Source organism: Apodemus sylvaticus, chromosome 7 (assembly GCF_947179515.1).
Source record: "Apodemus sylvaticus chromosome 7, mApoSyl1.1, whole genome shotgun sequence".
NCBI classification, from domain to species: Eukaryota; Metazoa; Chordata; class Mammalia; order Rodentia; family Muridae; genus Apodemus; species Apodemus sylvaticus.
Genome location: NC_067478.1, coordinates 67,096,012 through 67,113,127, shown reverse-complemented (window position 1 = coordinate 67,113,127; position 17,116 = coordinate 67,096,012). Strand labels below are relative to the sequence as shown.

The window sequence follows — 17,116 nt, the reverse complement described above, 5'->3', positions numbered from 1 at the left end:
TATAGCACTGATTAAGCAGAAACCAGTCATCGATAAATACAACTTGATGCTCCAAGTCCCTCGAGGTCATAGCTGTACACACAGCACCACTCACCAGCTTCCCGGAGTCGGTTCCCTTCTGCTTTAGTACGGTTGGTTCTTTCACTTCCAGCAAGATCTACCAGAGACAGCTGGCTTATAGTAATTTGCTCTTTTTCCTAAAAGGGAGAAAAATCAATCTAGGGTACGTTATTCTGCATTACACCCTTAATCCCAACACTTAGGGAGCAGAGACAGGTGAGATTCCAGGACAGCTTGGTCTACAAAGTAAGTTCCAGGAAAGCTGGGGCTACACAGAGAAACGCTGTCTCAAAAAGTAAAAGCAAAAAAACCCAAAAACAACAACAACAACAACCAAAAGATCCAGTTACCATGGCAGTAAGTCTTAATGGACAGTGCACATGCAGGGCACAAATGCCCAGAGCAGCAGAGGGTGATGATGCAAAAGAGTTGCTAGACACTCATGACTGAGTTCTGGTCTGCTGCCTGGCCATCCTCAGAACAGATATTAGAGAAATTCTTGAGAACAAAGACTCTGCCACTCTGCTATAACAGGTATTACTTATATTCTAGCATTGGGGAGTCTAAGCTTTGTCTTCAGTAACAAACACATGACAAAAACACAAAACGAAGAGCCCCCCCCTCGCCCCCCACCAAAAAAAAAAAAAAAAGCCCACATTAACTTAATAATTTCACAGTACTCTATTTATATAAAGAAACAAAAACCAGGGCAGACAGATGCTCAGTGGTTAAGAGCACGGGCTGCTCTTGCAGAGGCTTTGGGTACAGATCTCGTTACCAAATCGGCAGCTTAGAGCCGTCTGTAACTCCAGGTCCAGGGGATCTGATGCCCTCTCTGGCTTCCACAGGCACCAGACACCCACATGTGGTACACAGACATACATTCAGGCAAAACATTCACACGCATCATATAAAAACAAAGCTTTAAAAAAGAAATGAGAGTTAAGAAGCACTTAAATGGTAGATTATGATGTTAGCAAGAATTCACATTCCTAGCACCACAAGAGTCATTCATAGGAAATCAGGTGTGGGAAAGACTTGTCTGTAGCCATTTTCTAACATTTATTGAGTGACTAAACCAAGCAGTGGACAAGAAACACTGCTTCCTTTAATTCTCACTATCTTATGAGAAGGCTCTCTTACAGTCAGGTCGAACAGCTGGGAAACAGGCAGGAATCAGAGCTCAAATCCCAGTGAGTAAAACTCAAACTTTCCCGCCAGCCCGGACACATGAAACAGCTAAAATCACGACCAGCGAAGCAAGACTTCAGTCCTAGCAGGGGAAGCTGACCCAGAGAATCTGAACTTCAAGCTCCATAGATTCTGTTGTCAAAAACAAAAGCCGGCCGGGCAGTGGTGGCACACGCATTTAATCGAGGCCTTTAATCTGGTCTTCAGAGTGAGTTCTAGGACAGCCAGGGCTCCACAGAGATACAAAAAAAAAAAAAAACAAAAAAACAAACCAAAAAAAAAAAAAAACAAAAAACAAAAAACAAAAAACAAAAAAACAGGCATAGTGCACATGCCTTAAATTCCGACTGTTAGGAAGCTGAGGCCACCTTTACCTATATACTGAGAAATAAGCAAAAAACAGACACAAAAGAGGCCATGGATTTGAAAAGCAGCAAGGAAAAGTATAGGGGAGGGTTTGGGTTTGGGAAAAGGAAAGGGAAGGGAGAAAGTATGTCACTACATTATAATTGCAGAAGTAAGACAAAAGAAACAAAATGTTCCAAATCATCCTAGCCTCAGAAGGAGACTTTCTCACAAGGCAAGCAACACCTAAAACAATGTAACAAATATTCTTACAGAGCTTTAAAGGTTTGCAGATGCTTTTCACTGCATCTGCAAAACATGTGCCACACACGCCCCACTCAATAGGCAGAGCCCAGAAACAGTACTACGGACATGAAAAAGTCATCAACTGTATAGTTGTTAACTCTACGGCAATATTCATCACCATGGCAACCCCTAATTTAGGTCATCTTCTAAAAACTAAAGCATTACCTGTAAGACATTGTCTCCATCAGCATCCAGGGGAGCCTGGACAAGTTTAATGCTGAACACGCTATGTGAACGACTGGACTCTCTATTCAAATGGGTGTTAGCAATACGTCTCTTTTTCTGACCTATGATGATAGAGAAACCATTGATTATAAATACCTGAACTCAGCCATTTATTATACCTGCTTTCTAATTAATCCAGGACTGCTGTTAAATCATAGCAATAACTCTGAGGGTTAAAACCATCAGTCCACAATTTTCAAATTCTAATTGTTTCTAACCTCTCCAGAAAACCTCAAAAGCCTCCTCCGTAGATTTCACTTCTACTTCTGTACATCCTGCAACATACATATTGTGGTTCTTATCTTCTCGGAGCGTTTTAGATTGTGGGAGTCTGTAGGAAAGAAAGAGGGCTTAGTTTCCTGAATGATACACAACTGTCTTCCTTTAAGTAATACGATATGCCCTTGCTCCTCAGCTTGCTAACAGAATCCAGAGCTTCATATGCATGCTAGCCAAATACTGGACCACTGAGCACATCCCCAGTTTTCCTTCTAAAAGCTGGATAGTCCATGAGTGTAGTGCTGACACCCATTGAAAGCCTTCCTGGGTATTATGACAGAGGCACCACATGGTCAGACAGAAAAACATGCTCCTAAGACATCCATTCTTTAATGGATGCAAATTTATATAAGAGCCCCCAAAGAAATGTCACCACATGTGAGCCTGGCACCCACAGAAACTAGAAGAGAGCATTGGATCCCCTGGAACTGAAGTTAAAGGTGGTTGTGAGCCACCACATGGTGCTGAGGATAGAACACAGGCTCCCTGGAAGAGCAGCCAGTGCTCTTAACGTTTGAGCCATCTCTCCAGCCCCAGGTTTTAATTAATTTTATTTGTCTGGGCTCAAATCTGTAGAGGACAGAGGACAACTTACAAGTCCATTCTCTCCTTCTACCATGTGGGTTCTAGGGAAAGAGCTCAGGGTGTCAGGCCTAGCAGCAAGCACCTTTACCTGCCCTTCAGTAGCCCCACACTCAGTTTTGTGAATGGTGAGGATGAAGACACTTACCAGCCACCATCACTGTTAATCAAGAAAGGAGGGTTTAGAGGGTAGCAGCCTGCCCACTGCCAAGGAAAAGCAAACTACGTATAAACATGCCACACATGCCCCCCAACTAGTGTTAACACCCTTCATCTAAAGAGTCAACATCACATACACAGACTCTGCGTTCCTCATAGGTGTACTGCAGCCGTTCCACCTACCGAAGGAATAAGGCAGACATTACTGCTCTAGAGTAGCCAGCCTAGAGCGGCAGTTCAGTCTACACTAGTGACAGTATGATAAAGAAGATTTAAATCCCTCTACATGTAAGATTCCTTCACTGCAGTAACTCCTCAGAGGAGAGCTAACACCATCCTCACATTAAATCCACAATCAGTACACTGCCTCAAAAACAAACAGTTCTCATCTGAAGAATGACTGAGCAAAGCTAAAGACCTTCAGATTTCATTCACCTAGCAATTTTTTTTAATATTTTTATTTTCTATATTCTTTTGTTTACATTCCAAATGATTTCCCCTTTCCCAGATCCCCCCTCCCCATATGTCCCATAAACCTTCTTCTCTCCATCCATTCTCCAATCACCTCCCTCCTTTTTCTGTCCTTATATTCCCCTCCAATGCTAGATCAATCCTTTCCAGGATCAAGACCCTCTCCATACTTCTTCATGGGAGTCATTTGTTATGCGATTTGTGTCTTGGGTATTCTCACCTAGCAATTTTATACTTATTTTACTAGTCACTAGTAACTCAGGGATTCTGAATGATATAATATCCTTTTTGGAAATGCAACTCAGTTAAGAGCCACAGAAATTCCTTTTATCAAATAAAGCCTCAACCAGAGTCCATGTATTTTCGTATTAGTGAACCCACTGACATTAGTGGACATCAGTCTATTCAGTTTAATGATTTTCTAAATCAGCTGTTTCCACAGGAACAGCCATTTGCACATCTACACAAATGTTATGTATAAGACAAAGGGCTTCATGCTATTTATGTTCTAACTGGCTGCAGTAAACACAGCATGCAAGACCAGCCTTTAGCTAAAGAATAAAACTACCCACAGTGGACTAGTCATTGACAAGATTTGTGTGTCAGCTCTGGAACAAAGAGAGGCACCCTTCTGTAAAGCTACATGGTAACTGGTCTCAGATTCTGCAAGGCAAGAACCACAGATACCTCTGGCGGAATGATAGTGCAATATGACTTTACACTAATGGGTGATGGATGAGCTAACAATTACTTGCTCAGACAAGTATCAATTTCATAGGGATCACCAAGACACAAACAGCCAAAAGGCTGCAAACTCCCAGTACTGTCCGAGTGTTGAAAAGTGCCCCAATATTACCTATAAAATTGAACAAAACAACAACAAAAAAGAGAAAAGAAAAAAGAAAGAGGAAGAAAAGTATTCATTGAACATGACTATATAATTATTATTTCTGTGCACCCTGAAAAAAATGCAAGCATCGTCATTTATACAAGAAACCATGGCTTGCTGGGAGTAGTTTTCTAGGTTAACCGAAGACTCTCTTCAATACTTACTTGGGCTTTATGGGATCAAATTGCACTTCTTCCAATAGATCATATATGTAATTATTATAGATTTCAATGTAAGAGACAAATACTCCATAGACACTGTCTTCATCAACTTCTTCTGCTTTGCAGAATTCTTGTACATTTATCATATCTGCAAACTCTGGATCTGCTTGTCGCCTACAACAAGAAAACAGATCTCCTCACTTTAAATTTTATCCACTATCAGTTAGGATATAAAGTAGATAATGGCTGTGCTGGATGGTTCTTTGTCAACTTGACACAAGCTGGAGTCTTTGGGAAAGGGGGCTCTCACTTGAAGAAAACACCTACCTCTATAAAACAAATCAACAAGCAGTCTGTCTAGCATTTTCCAGGTTAATGATTGATGTGTGTAGTACCAACCCTGGGGCAGGTGGTCCTGGGTTGTATAAGAAAGTAAGCTAAGCAAGCCATAGGAGCAAACCAGAAAACAGCACCCGTCCATGGCTTCTGCATCAACTCCTGCCTTGAGTTCCTGCCCTGCCTTCTCTCAGTGAAGGACTGATACTTGGAAATGTAAGATAAAATAAATCCTTTCCTCCCCAGATGCTTTCTTTGTTCAAGGTATTTTATCACAGCAATAGAAACCTAACTGAGGCAATATCAGAGTGAAAGCAAAGTCTAACAAATGTTCTGTCACATAAAGCTGAAACCATAAAGCAACGATATTCAGATTCAAGGTGGGTCAAGGACCCCCTAAGCCTTCAAGATTCACAACACAAGGATTTATCCTCCTCCCATTCACAGAAGTATCCTCCTGAAACTAGATAAAATACCTGAGCAGTCAAGAGCATGCCTCAACCCCTGACCTCACAAAAGTCAGCTGTAAGACCAACTTTTCTAATTCATATTTACCTTCTCTGGACCTACAGAAACTGTAGGACAGAATCCCACCCACCCTGGGTCATAATGAAGTCACTCACTTGCTAGAGGGGGTCTTTGGAATGGGCATGGCTTCTCTCTTCTGCCGTTCTAACAAGGCATCGACTTCACACTGAATTTCCATACTGTTCCTATCATTAGACTTAAACACCTAAGAGAGAGGCAAGAGAGACTGGAAAATAAGAACTTTACTTAAAGAAAGGAAATCTTTGAAAATAGGACACACTTTTTAACATTTACACCTGGGGAAAGGGCATGAGACTCTCCGGCCTACAGCTCTTGATCCTCTTGTTTGTACTACCCAAGTGCTGCCGCCACAGGAGTGCAGTCACCGGGCCCACATCTGAATCTATGCAAGAGTCAAGTAGCTCCAATGTTTTTCTCTTTCAGCATCATTGCATCTGTAGATGTCTCAGGCCTGCGTCTATAGTAACAGTCACAACCCAAAGGAATTGTACTTACATAACGTTTTGCTTGAAATGATCCTATGCTGTTAAAGATCATATTCAAACAACGAGGAAGCAGGCCTCCGGACCCTGGAGACCCTGTCATTGTGTAGGTTTTTCCACTTCCTGTCACGCCATATGTAAATAAAAGACCTACAGTGTAGCAAGTAACAATGAGTTAGTCTTAAAGTTCCACATAACATTTCATGTATTTAAAACACTAAAATTAACAAACCCAAAAATGGGTACACTAATGAGTTAAATCTGAATTCCATGTCAAGCCAAATATATAAATATTAAAAAGTTTTATCACAAGATCAAACAGGATTTCAATTAAACTCCAAGACTCATACCATTCTTGCCATGAATGAGGTCATCTACCAAGGGATTAGCTACAACATCAAAAAGTTCCTTCTGGGTGGTGTGAGTGCCAAATACCCGCTTAAATGAGTACTGAGTCTGTGGAGAAAAGAAAAACATCACCACATGGAAATTTATTAGAGCTATTATCTGTTCTACAATTGGAATATTTCTGTTGTGAGCATTTCAAATCCAGACATGTAAAAAACCAAAAAAAAAAAAAAAAAAAAACCCAATGATCTTTAAGATTGGAGCCTTTAGTAGTCCCAATATAAATAAATCACAGCTATCATAACAAATACGTTCAGTCCTAGCCACTAAGAAAAGTGAAGAAAAGTCATGAGTCCACTAATGCTGCCCAGATTAAGAGTGTCCAGAGGTGAGCATGTATACCCAGTGCTACTGAGGCTAAGATAGGAAACTTGCCCTGGCAGCCTGGGCTACCTACAGAGTTACAGGCCAGACTGAGCTATGGTGTAAGATCCTGTTAACAAGCAAAGCAAAACAAGGTAGTAGCCTATAATCCTAAATTTATGCCAGGCAGTAGAGGCACACACCTTTAATATCAGCACTGAGGAGGCAGAGACAGGCTGATTTGAGTTTGAGACCAGCCTGGTCTACAGAGTGAGTTCCAGGATAGCTAAGGCTATACAGGGACCCTGTACCAAAAAAAAAAAAAAAAAAAAAAAATTCAAAATAAATTAATAGGGTATTAAAAAATTCAAGCGTTATAGTTTTCTATTTATTGTTCTTTCTTTTCTCTTTTTTGGAGTGTGTTTGTATGAAACAGTCTGTATGTGGTCACGGCTGGCCCAGAACTTGCAATGTTGACAGACCAGGCTGGCCTTTAAGTGATCCTCCTGCCCCTGCTTCCAGGCACTAGGATCACAAGCATGCACCACCACCCCTGGCCACTGCTCTCTATTTTTTCTTTACCAAGGTCTATTTAAAGCAGCAAGAACCAACAAGACGGGGCAATAGGTAAAGGCACTTTCTACCAAGCCTGAGAGCCTAGGCTCAATCCTTGGAACCCGCGTGGTAAAAGGGGAGAACCATCTATAGGTTATTTTCTGCCCTCCTAAGTATACAATGTGCACACAATCAAAATACATAAGAAAAGACATTGTAAGTAGGACAGCAAAATAACAAGTGTACGGCATTTTAAAACTAGAAGTAAGTTATAATCTTATTAGGTTTTTTTTGTTTTTTGTTTTTTTGGTTTTTTTGTTTTGTTTGGTTTGGTTTGGTTTAGTTTTTGTTGTTAAGACAGGGTTTCTTTGTGTTGACTTAGCTGTCCTGGAACTCACTCTGTAGAGCAGGCTAGCCTTGGACTCATAGAGATCCTCCTACTTCTGCCTCCCAAGTGCTGTGATCAAAGGCATGTACCACCACCACCCAGCATTATCTGAGTTCTCATACAAAATAAATGTTACTTTTGGCAATGTATTTTTATGTTTGTGTATGTATCTATACACACACACACACATATGTGCATATACACACACACATTAACTTCTTTAAGACAAGTCTCATATAACCCAGGATAGCCTTAAACTTACTATGTAACCAAGGAAGAACTGATTTCCAACCCTCTGACCTCTACCTCCAGAGCTGAAGTTATGAACGTATGCCACCAGGACAGTGAGAGATTGGTCTAGATCTCCCATAGAAACTACATATACAAGGATCCCAAAGTCACTATTTAAATGGCATAGCATTTGCCATTTAATATACTATGAACCTAATACAATACAATATTCAGTACAGATATCTATTTTTCCTCAGACATTATGGGTGGGGGTTCAAGTAACTGGGGATTAAACCTAGTGCCTCCCTCACATATGCTAGGCAAATGGTTTACCAGTGAGCTAAATCCATAACCCAATTCTGAAGATTTTAAAACCATAGTTGAACTCATGGATGTGGGATTGCAGATAGAAAGACACACACACACACACACACACACACACACACACACACACAATTCTTCTATTCTTTTTATGCCCCATGGAGGTCAGAGCTCTTCATGCAGTGCTGGGAATCAAACCCAGGTCCAACAGCAAATGCTCTTAACCTGAGAGCCATCTCTCCAGCCCCTCAAACCACTATTTTATAAATGATAAATAAGATTAAATAACCTTTCAAAGACAAAACACCTACACTTCAAAGACTGGAGATGGTTCAGCTGTTCCCAGCACCAAGATGGTGGCCCTCAATTGTCTATAACTCCAGCTCCAGGAGATCTGATGCCTTCTTCTGAGCAGCAGACCCATGTGCAGGAAAAATACTCATACATATAAAGCTTAAAGCTCTAAAAAGGAAATTTATTTAAAACACCTACTTTAGATAAGACTACCTTGGGCCTCTGTGAAGTCTTCACTCTGAATGTGTTTTCAGAAAGGAATGTACACTGACAAGAGTAGAACAGTCCCATGGAAAACAGATGTGGCCCTCCTCCTCACAAACATCCCCTTTGGAGTAGAGAAAGCAGGTGCAAGAATGTACCCGCCCACGTCCTGAACAGCAGCAAAGCCAGCCCCACAGCCATGCTCTGCACTCAGTCTCCACCAAAGCTGTTTCTATGTATTTTAGATTGATGTGTACAAACTTGACATTCAGTAAATCAGTATTCATCTCCCATTGTATCCCAAAGACCTGCTGATCCACCAACCTTCCTCACCATTCAGTCTTACTTAATCCCAACTGTTTCAACCAATGGGACAGAAAGCTGCATAACCCTCTGGTGTTGAAATAAAGAATAGGAGCCGGGCGGTGGTGGCGCACTCCTTTAATCCCAGCACTTGGGAGGCAGAGGCAGGCGGATCTCTGAGTTCGAGGCCAGCCTGGTCTACAAAGTGAGTTCCAGGGTCAGCCAGGCTACACAGAGAAACCCTGTCTGGGGGGGTGGGGGGGGTTTAGGAAACAACAGCGAACACAAGTACAGACACACATCCCATGTTTCAGTTCAACAAGAGAGAAAAAGCCCACCATGTTACTCCAGGAGGCGTATAAAGAAGGCTGTGTGATAGGCACTCTAGTACAACTGCCTACAACAGTCCACACAGCAGCTCTGTGCCACCGGAGTCTAAGAGCAATAGTCTGGGGAGCCTCGGGGTCTATTATGGCAAGCTACCTAGCATACGCAAGCACATTTGGCCATGTTCACAAAATGGTGACACTACCCAGTGACCCAGAACATACCTTCATCTTTAAACGATGCAGTCAATAAGTCAATATAGTGTTATAAAGGAGGCACACAGAATGACCAGAGTGAGGTGCTGTTTATGTTGGAGTAGTCTAAACACTCTGAGAAAGCAAAACTTAAGCTGAAATTCAAGAGGAGGCCTCCATGTAATAGGGAGAAGTCCGGGTAAAGCCAGAGTGGCTGGCAGGCATGATTCTGACTTACAGAGGATCCCCCAAGACTAGTTGAGGACTGGAAGATAAGGATGGGAAGATAAGCAAGAGGCTGGTTGAACAGGATTTTGCCCATTTACAGACATTCTTGCAGAGATTTTTGCACAGAGAAATGATAAGATCTCTTTCTACTTGGCAAGATCATTCTTGGAGCTCTGTGGAAACCATTAGACAAGATCATCTATAAAAGCAGGCAGACCAAGCCGGGCGGTGGTGGCACACGCCTGTAATCCCAGCACTCTGGGAGGCAGAGGCAAGCGGATTTCTGAGTTCGAGGCCAGCCTGGTCTACAGAGTGAGTTCCAGGACAGCCAGGGCTATACAGAAAAACCCTGTCTCGGAAAAAAAACCAAAATCCCAAAAAACAAACAAACAAACAAAAAGCAGGCAGACCAGACAGGCTTCAGGAAAGGCTGTGGATGCTACTCAAGGCATGCTCAGCCTACCAGGGCCGGATGATGGTTCTCTGAGAAACTTCCACTGCCATCTTCCATTGCTCTACCTCAGCCTGCAGTCCATGGGCATATCTCAACACACAGATTAGAAAGCAGTTAGGCAGGGAACTCAGCCTGGTAAGTTACATTTAGTACAAGCTAAAGTATCTGATGCCCTGAATGAAGATAAAAACCACTTTCCCAACACAAACAGTTTGATTAGCAACCAGCTCAGAAGCAGTTAGTGGCAGAAGGAACTGACAGGAAAGAATAAAGCCATGATCCACTTTGCAGGACTGACAGGCTGTCTGTATGCAACCCTGATATGAGCCAGAGGAAAGGAGCTCCCAGGTTGCTGGACTGGGCAACCGACAGCAATGTGCCATCTTTTGAAAAGACTAAGAAGAAAACACGTGGAGGGTAGCAGGGACTCAAAAGGTCCTTTCAACATATAATATGGGCAGGGTGGTGGTGGCACAGGCTTTTAATTCCAGCACTTGGAAAGCAAAGGCAGGTAGATCTCTGAGTTCAAGGTCAGCCTTATCTACAGAAAGAGTTCTAGGACAAATAAAGCTAAAGAAAAACCCTGTCTCAAAAAACTTAGAAAGAAAAAAGAAAGAAGAAAAATAAATAGAAAAAAAAAAGACGTGGGCTTGTCATAAAAATTCTAGAATATTTAAAACCATAAAAAGATAGAGAATAGAGCCCCTGGGTCAGGCATGCATGGTACAGACTCAGGTACAGACTCATCTACCTATATGCTAAGACAAGTTCTAGTCCAGTCAAACTAATAAGTGAGGCCCTGTCTCAAAACATAACAAAACAAAACAAAACAGAAAACAAGATGAGAAAGGGGGAATGGGAGGTAGGAAGAGCCCTGGACACAGCCCACCTTAGTATTCAGAGGGAGACAGGAGAAGCCTAGGGCTGGGGAGGGCAAGGAGAGCGCTTCAGGAAGGGGCAGGCTGCTGAGAGAATGAGACAGTGGCAGCACAGAGGACAAGGGAGGGCTACAGACCCGGAGCACTGCAGCAGTGTGCACAAGCCAAACGGCAGCCCAGTGTGGTGCCTCAGGCCTGGAAGGCACACAGGAAACTGAGGTAGACAATATGCCACAAGTTTAAAGGCAGCCCAGATTACACAGCAAGCTCTAGGCCAGACAGATTAGAGGGTGAGACTGTCTCAACAAATCAAACAGTGAATGAATGGCAGTTCGAAAGCAGAAAGCCTGAGTCAATCATCTATTTTCTGCATTCCCATATTCCCATCCCTTCAGCAAAACTGACTTCTTGCCTTATTATAGGAACTACTACTTGTCTATTTATTGTCAGTTTAAGGTATAAAGTCTGTAAAGGCAGTTTTACTTAAAACAAAACCCCCTTCCCTAGCAGACAGGGACTGGCCTCCTACCACATTTGGGGAACTAACTAACAGAATCCTTTCTATAGCTATACATATCTTTATATTCATTGTTATTGTTATTATATTTGAAGCAAATCTTCCTCTACAGCACAGCCTGGAACTCATGACCCTCTTGCTTCAGCCTTCTAAACTCTAGTATCACAGTACTAGCTTAGCCTAGTATTTCATTTATTCAATTTATTCACTACTTCATTAGATACTAAAACTCACTCAATACACCTCAGTAGAGTAACAGTTGCCAAACATGCAGGAGGCCTTAAATTTGTTCCCCAACATTATAAACAAACAAAACACTTTTCAGGTAAAGATGGTGACGCATGCCTCTAATACCACACTTAAGCTGTAAAGGCAGAGCCACACTGAGCTACAGAGATGCTGCCTAAAACAACAACAACAACAACAACAACAACAACAACAACAAAACAGCCGGGCAGTGGTGGCGCACGCCCTTAATCCCAGCACTTGGGAGGCAGAGGCAGGCAGGATTTCGGAGTTCAAGGTCAGCCTGGTCTACAGAGTGAGTTCCAGGACAGCCAGGGCTACACAGAGAAACCCTGTCTCTAAATACCAAAAAATAAAAAAATAAAAATAAAAACAATAAAAAGTGCTGAAGATGAACAAGGTCCTGAGTTCAATCCCTTGCACCACAAAAATCAAACAGCAAGACCCACTAAGGCAAGGCATCAAGGATATGCACCTCTAATGTCAGTACTTAGGAGACTAAAACAGGAGGAGCAGAAGTTGAGGCCAGCCTAGGTGTGGTGGTCTGAATCAGAATGTCCCCCATAAGTTCTTTTTTTTTTGGGGGGGGGGGGATTTGGTTTTTTTGAGACAGGGTTTCTCTGTATAGCCCTGGCTGTCCTGGAACTCACTCTGTAGACCAGGCTGGCTTCAACTTAGAAATCCGCCTGCCTCTGCCTCCCAGAGTACTAGGATTACAGGCATGCGCCACCACCGCCCGGCCATAAGTTCTTACATTTGAATGTTTGGTTCCCAGTTGGTAGACTGTTTGGAGGTGTGCCCTTGTTGGAAGAGGTATGCAATGGGGCTGGTTTTAGGTCTGAAAAGCCCAGTGCCTCTCTTCCTGCTTCGTGGTTGTATACTAAAATGTAAACTTTCAGCTACTGCTGCAGGGCCATGCATGGGTGCCACCATGCCTGCTACAATGACAATCATGGACTAACCCTCTAAACTGTAAAGTTTTCTTTTTTTTAAGTTGCCTTGATCACAGTGTCCCTTTACAGCAATAGAACAGGACTAAAACACTGGGCTACATGGTGATATCTCCAGAGATAAAAAATAAAACCTTTTATGGTTGAGCTGAATATACAACAACACTACTACTGTGTATGTAGCTCAAATGGCAGAGTACTTGCCTAGCATACACAGGGTCCTAGGTTCAAGCCCCAGGGAAAGGAAAAACACACATAATGCCTCTTATTAAATAGTATTCTGATCTCCTCATGTGAAGTTTTATATACGCAGTTTTAAGATATACTCTGAAAGCCAGGTGATGGTGGCATATGCTTTTAATCCCACCACTCACAGGGCAGTTGTGGCGTACGCCTTTAATCCTAGCACTTGGAAGGCAGAGGCAGGGGGATTTCTGAGTTTGAGGCCAGCCTGGTCTACAGAGTGAGTCCCAGGACAGCCAGGGATATACAGAGAAAACCTGTCTTGAAAAACCATTTAAAAAAAAAAAAAATCCCACCACTTAGAAGACAGAGGCAAGCAGATTTCTGTGAGTTCTAAGCCAGCTTAGTCTATATAATGAGTTTAGGACAGCTGGGGCTACACATTAAGACCCTGTCTCAAAAATACAGGGGGGGGGAGAAGGGGGAGGGGAAGGGGGGAAGAGAGAGAGAGAGACCCCTGAAAGCAACCTGATAATTCCAACATACCAAAAGTCTATCTGAAGGTCCTAGAAATGAAAGACATTTTAGATAAAGTAGTAAAGTATTCCTTCCCACAAATGAGAGATCACACATGAATTTTTAAATTCAAAACTGAAAACAACTTGGTTCTACTAGGAACCTACCTCCTTATAGTCGCCATTTCTGTTGAGTCGACAGCCCTCAGGAGTGTGGAGCTGCACGGTTGTACTATTGACCACTTCTACACAGCATTCCTGATCAGGAAAGCTCAGCGGGCGCACCCTACAGTACACCTGGAAACAGAGAAAGGTGTTCAAACAAGGCTGACTCTTTCCCTGATTTTCTTTTTGGCTTTTCTGTTTGTTTTGTTTGTTGAGACACAGGTTCTCAGTCTGTAGCCCAGACAGGGCTGGAGCTCTCGGAAATCTGCCCGCAAGTCTCCAGGATGCTGGGACTGTAGGATGCATGCACCTGTGACTGTTCAGCACTCACTTGACTTCCACTTAAAGTCTGTTTATTCATCTACAATTACCTGATCTTCAACACAAACATAAATTCCAAATCTACAGCTCAGAATGGTCAAATGCAAAGATGCATTAAATCAAAATAAATTTAGGTTAAAATATTAAACTATACAATAACCTCTTCACTGATGTGCGCAAGTAAAATTGTAACAACATAAAAATCTCTCTAAATAGCTGACAAAGCCATTAAATTCTTTAGAGTGGATGTCATTTCAAACAGCCAGTTCAGGTGAGCATGGTAGCACACTTTGTAATCACAGCACTTGGGGGGTGGAGGCGCTCAAGGAGGAAAACCTGTCCAGCTGTGCTCAAAGCATGTGGTGCAATTAGGAACCCTGGCAGTGGCAGTGGGGGGTGGCATTCAGAAATTTCCCCTTTCAGGAAGAAATGTCGACTAAACTGAGTTATTCTACACTAGTCTCTGTGAACCTTGAATATGAGGTTCTCCTTGAGAATGTGTCCTGTTACCAAATACAAGTGGGAGAGGGCTAAGCCCTGAGAAGAAAGTCCCCTCCCCACCCCACCCATAAGAGCAGAGCCTGGTAGGAGAAATCATTTAACTTTTCAGATCTAATTAGTGATAGCTGGTTTGCAGTCAACAACTAAAGAGTTCCTTATTCTGGGCCAGTTAGTCCTGTAGAGAAAGCAAACATCACAGCTAAAACCAGCTCTATACAAATTAGCCTATCAATTTGAACTGTGTGCTCTTTAACCCAACTTTCAAATCGCTTTCCTCCCCTTTCAAGCACACAAAAGACAGAAATAGACTAAAGACATACATACACACACACACACACACACACACACACACACACACACCTTACCCCTACTGGATCTTTAAGGTTTGTCTGAGATCCTTTTTTTATTACAGGTTTCCTGGGCATCTTAACCTTCCTGGTTAAAAAGAAAAATAAAATTAAATTTAAAAAAAACCCATAAATTAATTCAATACTAACATAGAAGACATCACAAATTCTAACAATGGTGAACTTCCTAAGGCTTAAAAAATCATTTCCCTGCAATCCCAAAATACTGCACAGCAAATAACATGAATATAAACAACAATAAACTGTATTAGAGAAATGTGATATATATGTAATCTTAACTCATTAAAATTGTGACTGGGAAAATATACTTTTGACACCAGAAGGACCCAGGGGGACTTTTGTTTGATTTCATTTTTTTTAAATGTTGGAGAGCAAATTCAGAGATTTGCTCATGCTGGGCAGGAAGAGCAGATTATTCACAATGCTGCAATGTCTTGCTATTTTAAGTAAACAATATTTATTAAAAACATTTTGATTTATTTCAACATTCTCTATCATTTAACTTTTTTTCTTTTTCATGTATAGGCTACAAGAATATCTAACTCAAATTAAATCAAAAGATTCGTTTAGACTGTAGCTTACTAAAGTATTTTTCTCAATAGTGTCACACGTAAAAGTAGAAGCAAATCAGAGTTGGGCGATTATACTGGGGTAGGTATCCTTAAGTAAATATAAAGACTAACGTTTCCTCATTTAAAAAAGTTCCGTTTTTTGCGTGCGTGTGAAAGTAACGATTTCCAAAGCCAGCCCTCCTTCGCTGTAAAAGTGTAACCAGGATATGGCTCTCCTGAAGTGTCTAGGAATACTGAGGAATGTGGGCGTGGGCGATAGGGTAGGCGAGTGGGATGGCCTGGGGACAAAGACAGCGCAAGGTAACTGAGCTGCAGAGGGACCCAGATCTCAAGGCTGGAAGTAGGGAAGGGATGCCGAAGGAGCGGTGGAGACGCAACTCCTCCAAGCGCCGGAGCGCACCCGGGCTGCACGCTTCCCGGGGTCCCTAGACCTGCCACCTGCACAGCGGGCCCGGAGGAAGGAAGCCGGGGAAGGATGGGCAGCCCCAAGGATGGCAACCCGAGGAGGTGGCGGCAGACAGCCCCGAATTTGGAGCCAGCCTTAGCGGGCTGAGAGGGCTGTGCGGGCGCCGGCACACCGGGCTCGGCAGCCACCAGAACTTCGCGGTGCGGAGCTCCGGCCTACACGTCGGGACTCAGCTCCCGGGCAGCCCCCGGTCTCAGCGTGAGGAGGGCGGCGGCCCCCATTCAGTCATCCCACCAGTCCCCTCCTGGTACTCACGCAGACTTCATGACCGCAGGCTCCGTGCTATCCTGACACGCGCGCGCGGGACGTCGGGCTCCGACCGGAGCAAGGCTGGCGGGAACTAAGCAGTGCAGACTGCGGCCGCGGGGACCCGGACTCAATCTAAGGAGAGCCCGGCGGCGACGCTGCAAGCCCAAGTGTGCGCCCGCCCGGCGCATTTCAAACAGGCCAATCAGCGACCGCCTGCGGCGAAGGGGCGGGGCCTCGGGCAGCTCTGGCACGGCCAGCAGGGGCGCTCGTCTCCTTGGCAACCCAGGGGAACCCGCGGGAGGCTGAGGAGGGCAGCGCTCAGGAAAAACCCAGAGGGGAAATCCCGGCCCTTCCGCCCTTCCGTTCTGACGCAGAAACTGAGGTCTCCTTGCCTTTGAACTGAGAACCCCTAAGGGAGTAAAGCCGTGGTCCGGCATGTTCTGCTTTCAGGCTGGCCGCTTGGCTTCCAAGCCACCACACCATCTTGTTCATTTTACTGTATATTTATCTTTACTCTTAGTTCTACGTTTACATTTTATCCTACATTTACATTTTATCTTACTTCCGGTGTTTATTTAAATTGGAGACAAGGGGGGGGGTCTCTTGTAGCCCAGGCTGGCCTCAAACTTACAGGGTAGCCCCCAGGATGATCTTGAAGACTTTACCAACTTGACAATCAACCTTTTGTAAGGTCCCTTCTCTGGGTCCTCCAGCTCTTCTCTCTCTCTCTCTCTCTCTCTCTCTCTCTCTCTCTCTCTCTCTCTCTCTCTGTGTGTGTGTGTGTGTGGTGAGATTTCATGGTGCTGGGATCAAACCTAGAGCCTCACAATGTTAGGTAAAAATGATACCACTAAGCTACACACCCTTAACCTTCACATTTTGATGTTTCCTGGATATACAGAGATGAATAAAATCTACCCCCTGCCCTTGTGCAACCCCC

The 17,116-nt window shown here is 43.4% G+C and overlaps 1 protein-coding gene across 4 annotated transcripts in view; it reads right to left on the bottom strand.

Moving 5' to 3' along the window:
* The window catches only part of Kif23 (kinesin family member 23), a 29,339-nt gene extending 12,988 nt beyond the window's left edge, over positions 1–16,351 (bottom strand). For 2 of the 4 annotated variants that reach the window (XM_052188109.1, XM_052188111.1), the window contains exons 1-11: positions 16,183–16,351; positions 14,887–14,956; positions 13,703–13,831; positions 6,386–6,491; positions 6,049–6,185; positions 5,628–5,737; positions 4,672–4,842; positions 3,285–3,326; positions 2,346–2,458; positions 2,068–2,189; positions 95–197 (exon numbers count right to left, since the gene is read on the bottom strand). In XM_052188109.1, the coding sequence (XP_052044069.1) occupies positions 95–197; positions 2,068–2,189; positions 2,346–2,458; positions 3,285–3,326; positions 4,672–4,842; positions 5,628–5,737; positions 6,049–6,185; positions 6,386–6,491; positions 13,703–13,831; positions 14,887–14,956; positions 16,183–16,193 (1,114 nt within the window). In that variant the 5' untranslated portion in view covers positions 16,194–16,351. The remainder of the gene's footprint in view (positions 1–94; positions 198–2,067; positions 2,190–2,345; positions 2,459–3,284; positions 3,327–4,671; positions 4,843–5,627; positions 5,738–6,048; positions 6,186–6,385; positions 6,492–13,702; positions 13,832–14,886; positions 14,957–16,182) is intronic. The other 2 variants (XM_052188110.1, XM_052188112.1) reach the window with 1 other exon arrangement.
* Positions 16,352–17,116: the final 765 nt, after the last annotated feature.